The sequence below is a fragment of the Bubalus bubalis genome, chromosome 13, assembly GCF_019923935.1.
Source record: "Bubalus bubalis isolate 160015118507 breed Murrah chromosome 13, NDDB_SH_1, whole genome shotgun sequence".
In the NCBI taxonomy this organism is placed as follows: domain Eukaryota; kingdom Metazoa; phylum Chordata; class Mammalia; order Artiodactyla; family Bovidae; genus Bubalus; species Bubalus bubalis.
In genome coordinates, this window is record NC_059169.1 from 19288140 (window position 1) to 19303726 (window position 15587).

The following is a 15587-nucleotide window of genomic DNA, read 5'->3' on the forward strand; positions in this document are numbered from 1 at the left end:
GGTTTTTAAGTAAAAATAAAAGGCACGTTTTTCATTTTCACCAAGAACTTTGTTGAACAACCTTGTCAAAATTCTGTTCCATTACCTTCTTGCATTTTTCAGGCAATTTCCTAATTTCATCTTCCCAAAACTTTTTATCTATTTCAGGTGCCTTTTACAGTCTTCCAGAGAATTAAAATTTTCTTCCAGTAAGAGAATCTTGTAAAAAACAAAATAAATGGAAATCTGAAAGTGCAATGTCTGGTAAATATGGAAGATGAGTTAGATCCTCCAGGTCAAGCTGTAACAGTTTCTGCCTGGTCATCAAAGAACCATGCGGTCTTACATCATCCTGATGGAAGATAATACATTTTTTGTTGACTAATTTCAGACACTTTTCATCAAGTGCTGCCTTAAGTTGATATAATTGGGAGAAGTACTCACTGGAATTAACTGTTTGGTTTTCCGGAAGAAGCTCATAATAGAGGACTCCCTTTCACTCCCACAGTATACATAACATCAACTTCTCTGGATGAAGACTGGACTTTGGTGTGGTTGGTGGTGGTTCATTTCACTTACCCCATGATCTCTTCCATTCCACATCAGTGTAGAGTATCCACTTTTCATTGCCCATCACAATTTGTTTTTAAAAAGGAGCATTTTATTAATAGTTACGTATCAGTAGAGAATTGAGTGGGGAAATATGGTCAAGAAGGGTTTTTTGCCCCCTTCTTAACTTAGGTGGAAACAAAACAACAAAGTCATTAACATAAACAAAATGGTAAAATGACTTTTGATTTTTTTTTTTTTTTTGCTATTTTGAGTATGTTGACTATCTCCCATATGATATAACATTGATTGTTCTTAATCAATGTCTGGATTTGATCTGTGTCAACTTCTACTATCAAATGGTCTACTCAACTGTGGATCATCAGCCACAAAGAAACCTCCAGCACAAAATGTTTCTCTTTTTTTGGCTGTGTTGAGTCTTCATTGTAGTGCACAGGCTTCTCTTGTTGGGAACTGCCAGTTTAGTTGCCCTGAGGCATGTAATATCTTACTTCCATGACCAGAGATCAAACTTGTGACCCCTGCATTGAAAGGTAGACTCTTAGGACCACCAGGGAAGTTCCCAGATGGGTTTTCTTTTGAGAGCTCTCTACTGTCTGTACAAATTTGAGGCACCCACACACAAGAGGAAAGGAAGAAGAATCCAAAGCTCAAATGTGAAGCATAACAAAAAAGCATTTTCTGCTCAACCAACTAGTGCCTGCTCAAATTATTTACAGAAAGCTGACCCCATCTCTCAAATGGATGAGGCACTCAAATGGATGAGGCACTCCTATATTGCTTTACACACACATGTTCATAGGCTGTAACACCTGCCTTACCTTCCACAAGGTCACAGGAGATTTCATCTACTCCAGAGAAGAGAAGATCATGTAGTGGAAGAATTATGAGTAAGATGACCATATCAGAGTAAGATGACCAGTTTTAAAGAACACAAAGGCTCACTGCTACATTTCCAGAAAGCCACATCATTCACCCCTAGAGGTGCTAAAAGCTTAAGAGCCCCTCACATCATAGATTATAAAACACACTGTTTATAGAGTTTACTTAGGTAGAAGTCTGGAGGCTTACACAGAGAAGCAAGAATGTCAAACTACACAAGGCAGTCCCCAGCCCACATATGATCAAGGGAAGCCCAGTGCTGCAGGCTACAAACCAGGGGCTCTTCACCAGAAGTCTAGCAGTAACACCTGCCATCCCAAAGTGTCCTAAAACTGTGATTCTCTTTGGGAATCACTGCTGTCTGTTACTCAGCTCTCAATTTGGTCCTAATATAATTGTAATTACAGGAAAAGTAAGAGCAATGTCACCTACTTAAAGAACACTGTAAATGCAACAAATTCAGCAAAAAAAAAAAAAAAACTGCAAAATAAAGGCAGGTCATTACTGCCTAAATGTCTCGATTTTTCTGCTGAGAGACGGAATTTAATATGCCAGTTGAGCAAACAGCCTCACTAAGGAGTAATGCCAGTCCAGGACCTATAGCTTCTACTATTCTGTCTGTTCCTGATCCTAACCCTCAGTTAGTGAGGTAAAAAACAACTGAGAAAATATTCACTATCAAACTTGAAACTGGGGGCTCTCCTGATAGCTCAGTTGGTAAAGAATCCACCTGCAGTGAGGAGACCCCTGTTTGACTCCTGGGTCGGGAAGATCCACTGGAGAAGGGACAGACTACCCACTCCAGTATTCTTGGGCTTCCCTTGTGGCTCAGCTGGTAAAGAATCCACCTGCAATGTGGAAGACCTGGGTTTGATCCCTGGCTTGGGAAGATCCCCTGGAGAAGGGAAAGGCTACCCACTCCGGTATTCTGGCCTGGAGAATTCCATGGACTGTATAGTCTGTAGGGGTCACAAAGAGTCAGACACAATTGAGTGACTTTCACAAACTTGAAACTAACCAAATTAAAACTTTCTGGATAAGCAGGGAGAAGATAAAAAATTGTTTCCAAGATGCTTCATCTTTGACTTCTAAGCTTGATCTGTGAATATTCTTTCCACAAACCAATTGAAATTAGAGTTCTTACTCCTTCACAGGAATTCTTCACAACTGTGAAACCATAAAAGATTTTTAAAAGAGTCCAATACAATATGACAACATTTGTTCAAGTTTCCACAGAAATCTCAGGGTAAGAGAGAAACAGACAGACATTTCATGGTGCAGTCCCTAGTATTCAACCTTCTGAAAGTACTTGACTTTTGGGCCCCGTTTCCTGCTTCTTAGGGGAACTTCTCACAGAGTTAAGTGCTAAAACTTCCCTAGTCAGTATAGTTTCCCCATTACATTTCTACATGTACTTAAAAGGTTTCTTACCCAACTCCACCATCTCCACTTCATGAGAAAAATTAATAAAACACAGAAAATAGAAACAAGCTATCAACTAAAAAAATGCTTGAGTGAAGTATATAAGCAGAAAAGAATGAGCTTATGGAAAAAATGAATAGACAGTTTATCTTCAGAAATGGGGGAACAGGTGACAAAGAGTAGAGCTGAGAAAGATCCAGAGCTAAGGAGGAAAAGCAGTGAATCTGGGAAAATAATAACCATTAGGATTCTAAATATAACATCACTCCTCCTGACACAGTGGTCTTCATCCTGACTGCAGCTTAGCATCACCTGGGAGGGGTTAGGAGCACCCTGAGGCCTGAAACCCAGCCTGCAGAAACTGATTTAGGTTCAAATGATTAGAGAAGGAGCCTGAAGTTCCCTCTCCCTAGAAGATGCTGGATGCAGAAACTAATCCCATGTAAGCATCTGCTATTCTCCTGTATCATCAGGGCATCTGGACGTGGAGGGGTCATGAACCTGCTCTGAAGGACTTACAAGTGCCACAGAGGGTTTTAACCAGAGTTCCATGTTACATATCATGCTTCTAGGAAAATTCCTTATGAATCCAAATTCTTGAGACTCCAATGATGAAATTCAGACCTTTCATTTGACACTACAGAAAAAAGTAAATGTTTATAAAATACTATATCTACAAAATAAAAACATGAATCAAAATTTGTAATGTTACCTCTAAAAGGGGAGGGAGAATTAGAATGGAGCCAACAAGGATATCAGACTTCCTTAAAAACAGCCTCTTCTGTTGATAGAGTTTGAAAACATTATCAGTTCAATTCAGTTCAGTCGCTCAGTTGTGTCCGACTCTTTGCAACCCCATGGACCACAGCACACCAGGCCTCCCTGTCTATCACCAACTCCTGAAGTCTACTCAAACCCATCTCCATTGAGTTGGTGATACCATCCAACCATCTCATTCTCTGTTGTCCCCTTCTCCTCCTGCCTTCAATCTTTCCCAGCAAAATATTATACAGAATTATAATTATAAAACAATAAAGTTTTAAAAAGCAATTCCTAAAATTTCAGAGTGAAATGAAACAAAAGTTATATTCATCCAGTAGGCTGAGTTATATAAAAAAAGAATTATTAAAAGTGGTTGTAAAAAAATAATTTGAAAACACATTCCCTGTGTGATATGCCTAAGGACAATATGAACAGCAAAAAAAAAAAAAAAAAAGCTTCCAAAAGTCACATTATGGTTAATAGTGTTGATACTATAAGATTTTTAAATGAGTAATTATGTTGATATCATTGAGAACTGGGATTAGGCATAACAGAAAAGAGAACAGATGATGAAAGAAAACAGATACCAATCTAAGAGTTAAAAGATAAAGTAAAAACACTAATGTCCTGAATCTGATTTAGATTGAAAATACCCATATAAACTCAAGGTTTGTTTACTACAAAAAAAATGTATACTAGCTTTGTCCAATGAAAAAGCTGAGAAACAATAGCCAACTCAACAGCAATGAGCACCCCTAGTGCCCAGACCATAGTCTCTAAATACCATTTCCCACTAGAAGGAACCATGGCTGCTTGGAGAAATGGAGATTCCAGGGCTGGGGCAAATTTGTACTTAAGGGTGAGCAGCTTTTTGTGTGTGTAAAGATAAACTAGAAACATTTTGTCACATCAGAAAGCAAAAAATTAGCAAGGATTTCTACAGTATGCACAAAAGACAGGAGTCCTGGGAAGAGATGCATTCTATCCTTAATGGCACAGGCTGGTTTCACAAAGAACTTAGAAAAACTCTCATTGCTGTTTATAGGCCATTATGGCTGAATGAGATCTCTTAAGAAAAGTCACATCTAAAAGCTAACTTTTCTGTAAAGTAATTAAAAGTTTCACTTCTAAGCAGGATTTTGATTTTTTTAATCGTTATGAAAATTACTTTAAAAAAAAGGAATCATCAAGGAAATAATCTATTTCCTTGATTTTTTAAAGAAAATGGATTGAGGGGGATTGGAGGATGAGTGAAATAGGTGAGGGAGATTAAGAGACACAAACCAGTTATAAAATAAATAAGTCATGTGAATGTAATGTACAACATAGGGAATACAGTCAATAACATTGGAAAAATTTGTATGGTGACAGAGGATAACTAGACTGATCAGGGTGATCATTTAATAATGTACAAAAATACTGAGTCACTACACTCACTATACACTTGAAACTAATATAATATTTATATTATATGTCATTATATTATATATTATTATTATATTATATATTAGTATATATAATATTATACATATACTAATATTTATATATACGTCATTATATTATAAAGTATAATACTTCATATTATACTTCAAAAATCATACTTCAATTTTTAAAACTTTTTTTCAATGAGACAATAAAAGTATAGATTTTTTTTTTTAAATGAATTGAAAAGCATTACCCTCATATATGTCTCAAGGTCATCACTGTGGATATTACTAACACCTGATGGCTAATGCTATGCTCTCAAGAATCAGTAGAGCAGGTCTGTTCTGCAGGTCCCTTTCTACTTGGCTCAATGCCCCCTCCTCTCCTTTGCTGTGTGGTCCTCAGTGGTTGCTCTGAGCCCACATATCTCTGCCACAAGCAGCCACTCCTCAGCCTCCTGGGTGGAGCAGAAGTGAGGGACACATGAAAGAAAGGGTTGGGAAATAAATGCAAAGACCACTCAGCTCTCCGGGAGTGAGTCAAGGCACAAAGCGCTGAGTCCAGGCACAAAGCCCACTTTGGGATGCAGAGGATTCTGCTTACTTCCTGCTCATCAGTTGAGCTCCAATATAAAGATTTACCCAAATATGTGCTTCCTACATTCTCCACCTAAAGCAGAGACAATTAGCAAAAGTGGCCTTGGACAAAGGCCAGTAATTAGACAAGGCCAGGCCATTTCTAAGGTTCCTGGGAAGAGGACATAAACTCTGTTCACTCCGCCCCCCTCAGGGGAAGGGACTGGGTGAACTGGACTGGGTGAACCCCCTCTGGTTCTCTGAGGTCACCTCACTTACACACCAGCAGATGGACACCTCATCTCTCACAGAGAAGCCCTGATGACCTGGGGAGGTGGTCTCTGTGTCTCTGGTCCAGGAAGAGTCTTCGGGCCCCTCCTCTCCACCCTGAGGGTCCCAGGCAGGCAGAGACCTGTTCTCCTCACCCAAGGTCCCCATAGGGGTGCACACAGGGGCCAGGGTGCTGGGAACTCGCTGGCTGTTCTGTTCTAATAAGGGGTGACCTGCAAGTGCTCCAGGTTGGACATTAGCCTGGTACTTGCTTCCCCAAGCATTATGATCACTCCTCAATTTGCACAGGACAGAGGTTTCACACTTTGAAATATTAACCCCAAAAGCCTCATGCTGGACTGGTATCACCCTGCATCTTCCCACTGTGTACCAGGAGTGCCTTTGCTGTGGTTGGTCACAGCACTGTCTGGGAACCATGGGTAACCCATGAGTCACCTGTGCATCACAGGAATTAAAAGAGGGCAGGAGGTCACAAAGTAAACGTGTTCATGTTTTAGAGAATCCAGAGGTGAGTTTAGATCTTCCACTATCTAAAATTATCACCACTTAGGGACAGTAATGAGGGGAAGCTGGCTTCTTAAGAGGCTCCTGGTCCATCTGACCACAGCATGATGTTGCCGCCATCAACGTCCTAGTCAAAGCTGGCACCCAGGGGACATGGTCACTTGAAAACTACTCACAATTATGATCGTAAACCCGACTTCCTGCTCCAGGAAGTTCTTAGCATCCTATTTATTATATTAAACAAAGTTCAGGATGCATGTGTCTGAGACCCTGAAGACAAAGCTCTAAAGACAAGCCTTGCTGACCCTGGATGAGCTCTTAGTCATTGAGATGATCAGGCTTATAAGTCAGAGTGCCTGAAATGGAATCTCACTTTATCCTTTAAGCTCCCTGTAACCACAGGCAACCTATGTAATTACTTGGGTTCAGAGTCCTTTCTTCTACAATGGGGGTAATAGAAAACCTACAACTTCGCTGAGTTAGCCAAAGAAATAAAAATGTTATTACACATAAAGTGCTCGTAGCAGTTCCTGATACATAACTTAATTCGAGTACTTGCTATTGCTATTGCTGCACTACTAATAGTACTGTGGCTGCCACACCAGTACTACTCAGTATGACCCTTTGTAACTGCCACTAGTACTTGTAGTACTACTACCGAGATGAGCCCCCCCATTTACCAGGTCCTCGACTCCCAACTTCTCTGCCATGACCACCCAACAACCAGCCTCCTGAAAGAGGGGCCGGGGCTCTACCAGTTGCACTTGATGCAGCCCCCAGGCCTGGCCTTCCTGGATCCCCAGTAGGAAGTGTTCCTGGGACTGGACAACTGTGAAATCAACACTCCACCCCACCCTTCACAAGGCACTGCAGCATCTTGGTGGTCAGAGCCCTCTCTAAGGTGGCACTCTGCCCCACATACCTGTCCCCACCCTATGGCACGATGATCAGCTCACCTTTGTCATCAGTGAGAACTCTGTCTCCCAGGACCATCCAGTCACCTGGGAGCTGACAGATTCTCTGTCTGTCCATTTGTGTGCGGCAGACTTCACCTGCCCAGCTGCACACTGCCCACAGTGCCCTTCAGTCCAGCACAGCCTTTAAACAAGAGCCACGCCGCCCACCTGTAAACCACCTGGCCCACCCACCTCACCCCAACACAATGAACTGATGATAGCTCACCACCTTCTCCACCCCTTTCACAGCAACTGCATCTTCCATCCCTCCTGCCCTCACACACTCACAGGCCACCCGTGTCCCTAAGGCAGTGCTAAGGGACCACGGAGAGCACAAGCCACCCAGGGGGGTCTGCAGCAGACCTCCAGCAGGCTCAGCCAGAACAGGGGGCTGACGGCACTGTGTCCCCAGGTGAACCATCTCACTGTGGGGTCTTGACCCAGGATCTTCAGGGTCATGGAGGTCATTGACCTCACGGCTTTCTGTCCCTGGTTTTCTCCTGCACATCCCCTCCTCCACCTCCACCAAAACCAGTATACCAAGACTCTCCCTTCAACTAGCAAACCACTTCCACAGCCAGAATAGAAACCAGAATGGAGGGTGCATGAATTCACGGTGAAGCTGGAGCTCCTCCACATGGGGTTTCTGACCTGGGTGACCTGGCCCACAGGGAGGGCACAGCCCAGGGAAGGGCGTGCTCTTGGAGCTCTGGTTCCTCCAAACCAGCTCCTCCAAACCAGGAGGCTCATATCCCTTGCGGTTGTAGTATATTTTCCTCAAGGATCACTTTCAGCGTTTGTATCAAGTACTAAGCACTAAAAATGTCCTCAGTCAAAATTAGTCACTCGGTTGTGTCCGACTCCTTGCAACCCCATGAATCACAGCACGCCAGGCCTCCCTGTCCATCACCAACTCCCAGAGGTCATTCAAACTCATGTCCATCGAGTCAGTGATGCCATCCAACCATCTCATCCTCTGTCGTCCCCTTCTCCTCCTGCCCCCAATCCCTCCCAGCATCAGGGTCTTTTACAATGAGTCAACTCTTCAAATGAGGTGACCAAAGTATTGGAGTTTCAGCCTCAACATCAGCCCTTCCAAAGAACACCCAGGACTGATCTCCTTTAGGATGAGATCTCCTTTAGGTTGATCTCTTTGCAGTCCAAGGGACTCTCACGAGTCTTCTCCAACACCACAGTTCAAAAGCATCAATTCTTCAGGGCTCAGCTTTCTTCATAATCCAACTCTCACATCCATAAATGACCACTGGGAAAACCATAGCCTTGACTAGATGGACCTTTGTCAGCAAAGTAATATCTCTGCTTTTCAATATGACATCTAGGTTGGTCATAACTATCCTTCCAAGAAGTAAGCATCTTTTAATTTCATGGCTGCAGTCACCATCTGCAGTGATTTTGGAGCCCAAAAAATAAAGTCTGACACTATTTACCCATCTATTTGCCATGCAGTGATGGGACCAGATGCCATGATCTTCATTTTCTGAATGTTGAGCTTTAAGCCAATATTTTCTCCCTCCTCTTTCACTTTCATCAAGAGGCTTTTTAGTTCCTCTTCACTTTGTGCCACAAGGGTGGTGTTATCTGCATATCTGAGGTTATTGATATTTCTCCCAGCAATCTTGATTCCAGCTTGTGCTTCTTCCAGCCCAGTGTTTCTCATGATGTACTCTGCATATAAGTTAAATAAGCAGGGTGACAATGTACAGACTTGAAGTACTCTTTTTCCTATTTGGAACCAGTCTGTTGTTCCATGTCCAGTTCTAACTGTTGCTTCGTGACCTGCATACAGGTTTCTCAAAAGGCAGGTCAGGTGGTCTGGTATTCCCATCTCTTTCAGAATTTTCCACAGTTTATTGTGATCCACACAGTCAAAGGCTTTGGCATAATCAATAAAGCAGAAATAGATGTTTTTCTGGAACTCTCTTACTTTTTCCATCCACTGGATGTTGGCAATTTGATCTCTGGTTCCTCTGTCTTTTATAAAACCAGCTTGAACATCTGGAAGTTCACGGTTCACGTATTGCTGAAGCCTGGCTTGGAGAATTTTGAGCATTACTTTACTAGCATGTGAGATGAGTGCAATTGTGCAGTAGTTTAAGCGTTCTTTGGCATTGCCTTTCTTTGGGATTGGAATGAAAACTGACCATTTCCAGTCCTGTGGCCACTGCTGAGTTTTCCAAATTTGCTGGCATGTTGAGTGCAGCACTTTCACAGCATCATCTTTCAGGATTTGAAATAGCTCAACTGGAATTCCATAACCTCCACTAGCTTTGTTCATAGTGATGCTGTCTAAGGCCCACTTGACTTCACATTCCAGGATGTCTGGCTCTAGGTGAGTGATACAGTATAAAATGTCTTGTCTTGTCAGTGCCATCCTTTCCCATAAGCTCTTATGAGAAAATCTGAAAGAACTTTTGGCCGACTTAGTACTAATCCCCTGGAGGCTCACTCCTTTAAGCTCTGTACATTCTAAAAATAAACACAACCACTGTGGTACATCATGATGAAATTTATCCTGTGACAAACTGCTGTCCTCTCTCCCCACCATTGCATCCATCTCAGTACTGATCTGCACACACTTAAAAGCAACACACAGTATGTAAAAAATTTTTACCTCAAGAAAGGTAAATATTCCCAAAACTAGACAGGATTTCCAGTAACACTTTACGATTGCTTTCATTAAAGAAGGCTCCCGTTTGTATGTCTTGGCTCTCAAAACTTCTTGATCCCAGTACCTGTGATGAGAAACAGAGTACAGTAAATAACAGCGTGTCCACGAAAAGGAAAGGGGGAGGGGTGGAGTGGGAGATGAGCCTTCACTACAGGGCGCTCTGCGGCTGCCCCATAGATGCTGGCTAACTGATCACAGGGCTCCTGAAAGATGAGCGGTGCAGACTCTGAAGCACCAGAGAAACAGGCCTTGAGGGAAAAGTTCCAGATTCTGGAAACAAGTTCCTTCCAAGCTTTGCTGGACTCACAGGTCATGAGCAGCTCAGAAGGGCAGACACTGTCCTCAGGGACCCCACCTCCAGGGACAGAGCTCGCCCTCCAGGGCTGTGGCTGTGGGCTCCCTCCACGTCCACAGATGCACAGGAAACATGGGCTCCCCCAGCCTCCAAAGTGGGCTAAGCCTGGGGTCAGCCTGAGGAGGGGAGCGTTCAGTGTCAGGGGAGGAGGCTCAGAAGAACCCGGAGGAAGCAAAGCCCCCCCACATGCACCTTTAGCCCCACATGGAAATTCTCACTCTCCCTCCCTTTCTCCCTGCTGTCTGTGCTCACCCTTGCAGCTCTTCTCCGAGGTGCTGGGAGCGATCTTCCGGAAGCACTGAGTACATGTCATCTTGTTTTAATTTCTGTTCATCACCAATTTTAAACAAGGGGTTTAGCCACCTGCTAAAAATTAAAAGGACAGTGACATGTATCCAAATTCTCTCTGCTCTGCACAGATGCTCAATTGTACATCCAAACTGCACATCTATAATTAGAATCTTATATTTATGGGCTTTGTTAAATAAAAACAACAACAACAAAAAAAAACACTACATTTTAAATATATAGAGGTATGGGGGAATAATTAGATACCTGTTTACACACTAACTCACATACATACACACAGTCCCTAACTCTGTACTCTGAGAGGCCCTGGAAGCAATGTCACACTGGTAGCATTTTAGCCCCCTGATCTTGGGGTTTGGGGTAACATACACAATCACAATTTTTTTCTTGTTGTAAGAAATGTTAAGGTCTCTTATCAGCTTTCAAATATTCAGAACAGTAGGATTAACTAAAGTCAACAGACTGCACATTACATCCCCATAACTGACTCATTTTATAATGGAAGGTTGTGCCCTTAGGCCCCCTTCACCCAGACCTTGGCTTTTTAATACCTTCTTCACTAAAAGGAATCAACTAAGAAAAGGCTGGTTCCAAAATTGGGGCTGTGTGTGTCAGCACTGATAACTCTGTTTGTTTGTTTGTTTGTTTTTTTAACTGTACTATAAGTGCCTGACATAAAGCTTTGACGACATCCATGTCAAAGACATCCATCTCCAGTGAACACATGACAGCTACACGATGAGATAAAGAGCCAAGCCACCCCGCCCGTGAAGTTCCCGCTTTAGAAAGCTCTGGTTGACCTGATAACAGACCATCTCACTGACTGTTTGCTTCTCCCTTCCTGCACTTTAATTCCCTCTCTTATTTTTTAAATTCACCAATAAAGAGTGAAACTTTAAAATCCTAGACACCCTACGCTCAACCTCAAAAAGGCAGAACCCAAAGTCCAAGCTTACTCATGAGCTCTCTCTCTCCACCCAGGACCTCACTGTGTCACCCCAGGGTGCCTTGTACCCTCTGGGGCATGTGAGTGATACACCTTGGCATTTCAAAGTTCCCTGATGGTTGTTGCTAAGACATGTCTCACAATCCTAAGAACCACAGGGACCAGTCCAGCCACAACACTGGCTGCAAAAAGAGAATTTCTGTGGGGACTGCTCATAACTAGTATGAGCCCTGGTGAGCAGAGCCCCAGGCAATCCCGGCAAAAGCCTCACTGTCTACAGGCCAAAACCAACAGGCAGAGAAAGTCCAAGATGGGCCTGGGACATCTTGGGCCATAAAATAAGGAAACACACAAGGAATCATGAGGATGTGTAGGAAGGACAGAGAAGCTTGAATGGCTCTTGCTAGACAAATCTGGGATACTTTGAACATCAGAACAAACAAATGGCAATGAACCTTAACCCAGTAAATAATGAAAGAATCCATGAATCAGTACTGCTAAATAAATGGGAGAAAAAGGAAAACTCTTGCAAACAAATGCAAACACACATAAAATGAGTAATCAATTACTTTTTAACTGTGCACATAACTGAAAATATACTATACTGAATAATTTTTAAGTGCAAGATATGTTTTATCTTTATATGAGAAAAATCACGAGAAATTGTTTTGTGATTCAATCTATAAACTATATATTCCAAGACATGTCTGTTCCAGATAGATGCTTAGTCCCTTGTGCAAATCAAGTACTGGTCCAAAATACTGCTGAAATTTTATATACTTACTGATATTTTACATTTTTTTATCCTGCATGTCCTATAAAATTATAAATCTGTACAATAAAAATATTTAACAATTCCAAAAAAATAAAAAAGGAAAAATCAAGTCAAGAAAATCATCAATGGAAATTAAAAACTGGCTGAAAGTTTACAGCAGAAGATGATATTTACATAATCTCAACTTATCTCTCTGCAATTATTTATTATAAAGGGAAAAAACAGTAACTATACAGATGATCCCACCGAAAAACCTATTCAGATAGATCATGCATTATTTAAATGATAATAGTTAGTATGCAGAGACAGCCCATAGGTAAACACCATTTTACTGATTTTGCCAGGGTAAGGAAATTTCCAAAGCCAGACCATAATAACCCATGGATAGAGATCAAATCAGTCAGTCCTAAAAGAAATAAACCCTGAATATTCATTGGAAGGCCTGATGTTGAAGCTCCAATACTTTGGCCAAGCTAATGAGAAGAGCTGACTGATTGGAAAAGACCCGGATGCTGGGAAAGGTTGAAGGCAAAAGGAGAAGAGGGCAGTAGAAGATGAGATGGTTAGATAACATCACTGACTCAATGGACATGAGTTTGAGCAAACTCCAGGAGAGAGTAAAGGACAAGGAAGCCTGGTGTGCTGGTCCATGGGGTAGCAAAGAGTCGGACACAACTGAGCGACTGAAAAACAGCCAGGACAGAGATCATATTTCTTTTATCTTGTTATTCCTAGGACAACATGGGTACAGATGCTCAAGAAATATTTGTTGAATGTATGAATATCCATGACTCATTAAAGAAGCAATAAGACTGAACTTCAAATTTTGCTAATCCAGGTACCTTGGCACCCCTAAAGAACCCCAGTCCAGGAGTCAGAAGACTGGATTCTAGTCCCAGCAGTGGTGCTGAGCACCCAGGGCCTCAGCTGTCCTCTGCTCCACGTCTCCACTCCAGTTCAGCTGCTCCATGACCTTTAACATCTCTAGGCCTCAGTTTCCTTCCAAAACAATGGTGTATATCTAGGAGCTTTACCACTAAGCAGGTTTGACACATGTTAGGTGTTATTCCACGCTTGTCCCCTACAGAAAATGCCCAGGGAATCAGCACTGGGACGTACCCAGATGATGACACTCTGCCCCCAAAGTGAGTGCATTAGTCACTCAGTTGTGTCCGACTCTTCCTGACCCCATGGTCTGTCCACAGAATTCTCCAGGCAAGAATACTGGAGTGGGTAGCCATTACTTTCTCCAAGGGATCTTTCTGACCTAGGGACTGAACCAGGTCCTCCTGCATTACAGATTTTTTACCATCTGAGCTACAAGGGAAGCCCACAAAAAACCCTCTTTAAAATTCTGCTTGAAGAGGAAAAGATGCTCAGCATCATTAATCATGAGGAAAATGCACATGAAAACCACAATGAGACATCAGCTCACACATATTAGGAGGGCTACCATGGGGAAAAAAAGAAGAAAAAATAGTGTGGACAAGGATGTGGAGAAACTGGAAATTTGCACACTGATGGTGGGATTGCAAAAAGGTGTATCACAAAGTACAAAGATTTTATGATTTGATTTACATGAAGTCCTCAGATCAGTCAAATTCCAAGAGAAACAAAGTGGCCCTGTGGTTGCCAGGGGCTGTGTACAAGAGAAATGGGCAGTTAGTGTTTTTCAGTTCAGTTCAGTTCAGTCGCTCAGGCGTGTCCAACTCTTTGTGAACCCATGAACCACAACACGCCAGGCCTCCCTGTCCATCACAAACTCCCAAATTTCACCCAAACCCATATCCATCAAGTCGGTGATGCCATCCAACCATCTCATCCTCTGTCGTCTCCTTTTCCTCCTCCCCTCAATCTTTCCTAGCATCAGGGTCTTTTCAAATGAGTCAGCTCTTCCCACCAGGTGGCCAAAGTATTGGAGTTTCATCTTAAACATCAGTCCTTCCAAAGGACACCCAGGGCTGATTTCCTTTAGGATGGACTGGTTGGATCTCCTTGCAGTCCAACGGACTCTCAAGAGTCTTCTCCAACACCACAGTTCAAAAGCATCAATTCTTCGGCGCTCAGCTTTCTTCACAGTCCAACTCTCACATCCATACATGACCACTGGAAAAACCATAGCCTTGACTAGACGGACCTTTGTTGGCAAAGTAATGTCTCTGCTTTTGAATATGCTATCTAGGTTGTTCATAACTTTCCTTCCAAGGAGTAAGCGTCTTTTAATTTCATGGCTGCAATCACCATCTGCAGTGATTTTGGAGCCCAGAAAAATAAAGTCAGCCACTGTTTCCACTGTTTCCCCATCTATTTGCCTTGAAGTGATGGGACCAGATGCCATGATCTTCGTTTTCTGAATGTTGAGCTTTAAGCCAACATTTTCACTTTCCTCTTTCACTTTCATCAAGAGGCTCTTTAGTTCTTCTTCATTTTCTGCCATAAGAGTGGTGTCTTCTGCATGTCTGAGGTTATTGATATTTCTCCCGGCAATCTTGATTCCAGCTTGTGCTTCTTCCAGCCCAGTGTTTCTCATGATGTACTCTGCATATAAGTTAAATAAGCAGAGTGACAATATACAGCCTTGACGTACTCCTTTTCCTATTTGGAACCAGTCTGTTGTTCCATGTCCAGTTCTAACTGTTGCTTCCTGACCTGCATACAGGTTTCTCAAGAGGCAGGTCAGGTGGTCTGGTATTCCCATCTCTTTCACAATTTTCCACAGTTTATTGTGATCCATACAGTGAAAGGCTTTGGCATAGTCAATAAAGCAGAAATAGATGTTTTTCTGGAACTCTCTTGCTTTCTCCATGATCAACTTGATGTTGGCAATTTGATCTCTGGTTCCTCTGTCTTTTATAAAACCAGCTTGAACATCTGGAATTTCACAGTTCACATATTGCTGAAGCCTGGCCTGGAGAATTTTGAGCATTACTTTACTAGCATGTGAGATGAGTGCAATTGTACAGTAGTTTAAGCATTCTTTGGCATTGCCTTTCTTTGGGATTGGAATGAAAACTGACCATTTCCAGTCCTGTGGCCACTGCTGAGTTTTCCAAATTTGTTGGCATATTGAGTGCAGCACTTTCACAGCATCATCTTTCAGGATTTGAAATAGCTCAACTGGAATTCCATCACCTCCACTAGCTTTTA

The 15587-nt window shown here is 42.4% G+C and overlaps 1 protein-coding gene across 1 annotated transcript in view; it reads right to left on the reverse strand.

The window, feature by feature from the left end:
- The window catches only part of LOC123464531 (ATP-binding cassette sub-family C member 4-like), a 159087-nt gene that overhangs the window by 129710 nt on the left and 13790 nt on the right, over positions 1–15587 (reverse strand). The window contains 2 exon segments of the mRNA XM_045162456.1: positions 9999–10119; positions 10663–10773. Of these exon segments, the coding sequence (XP_045018391.1) occupies positions 9999–10119; positions 10663–10773 (232 nt within the window).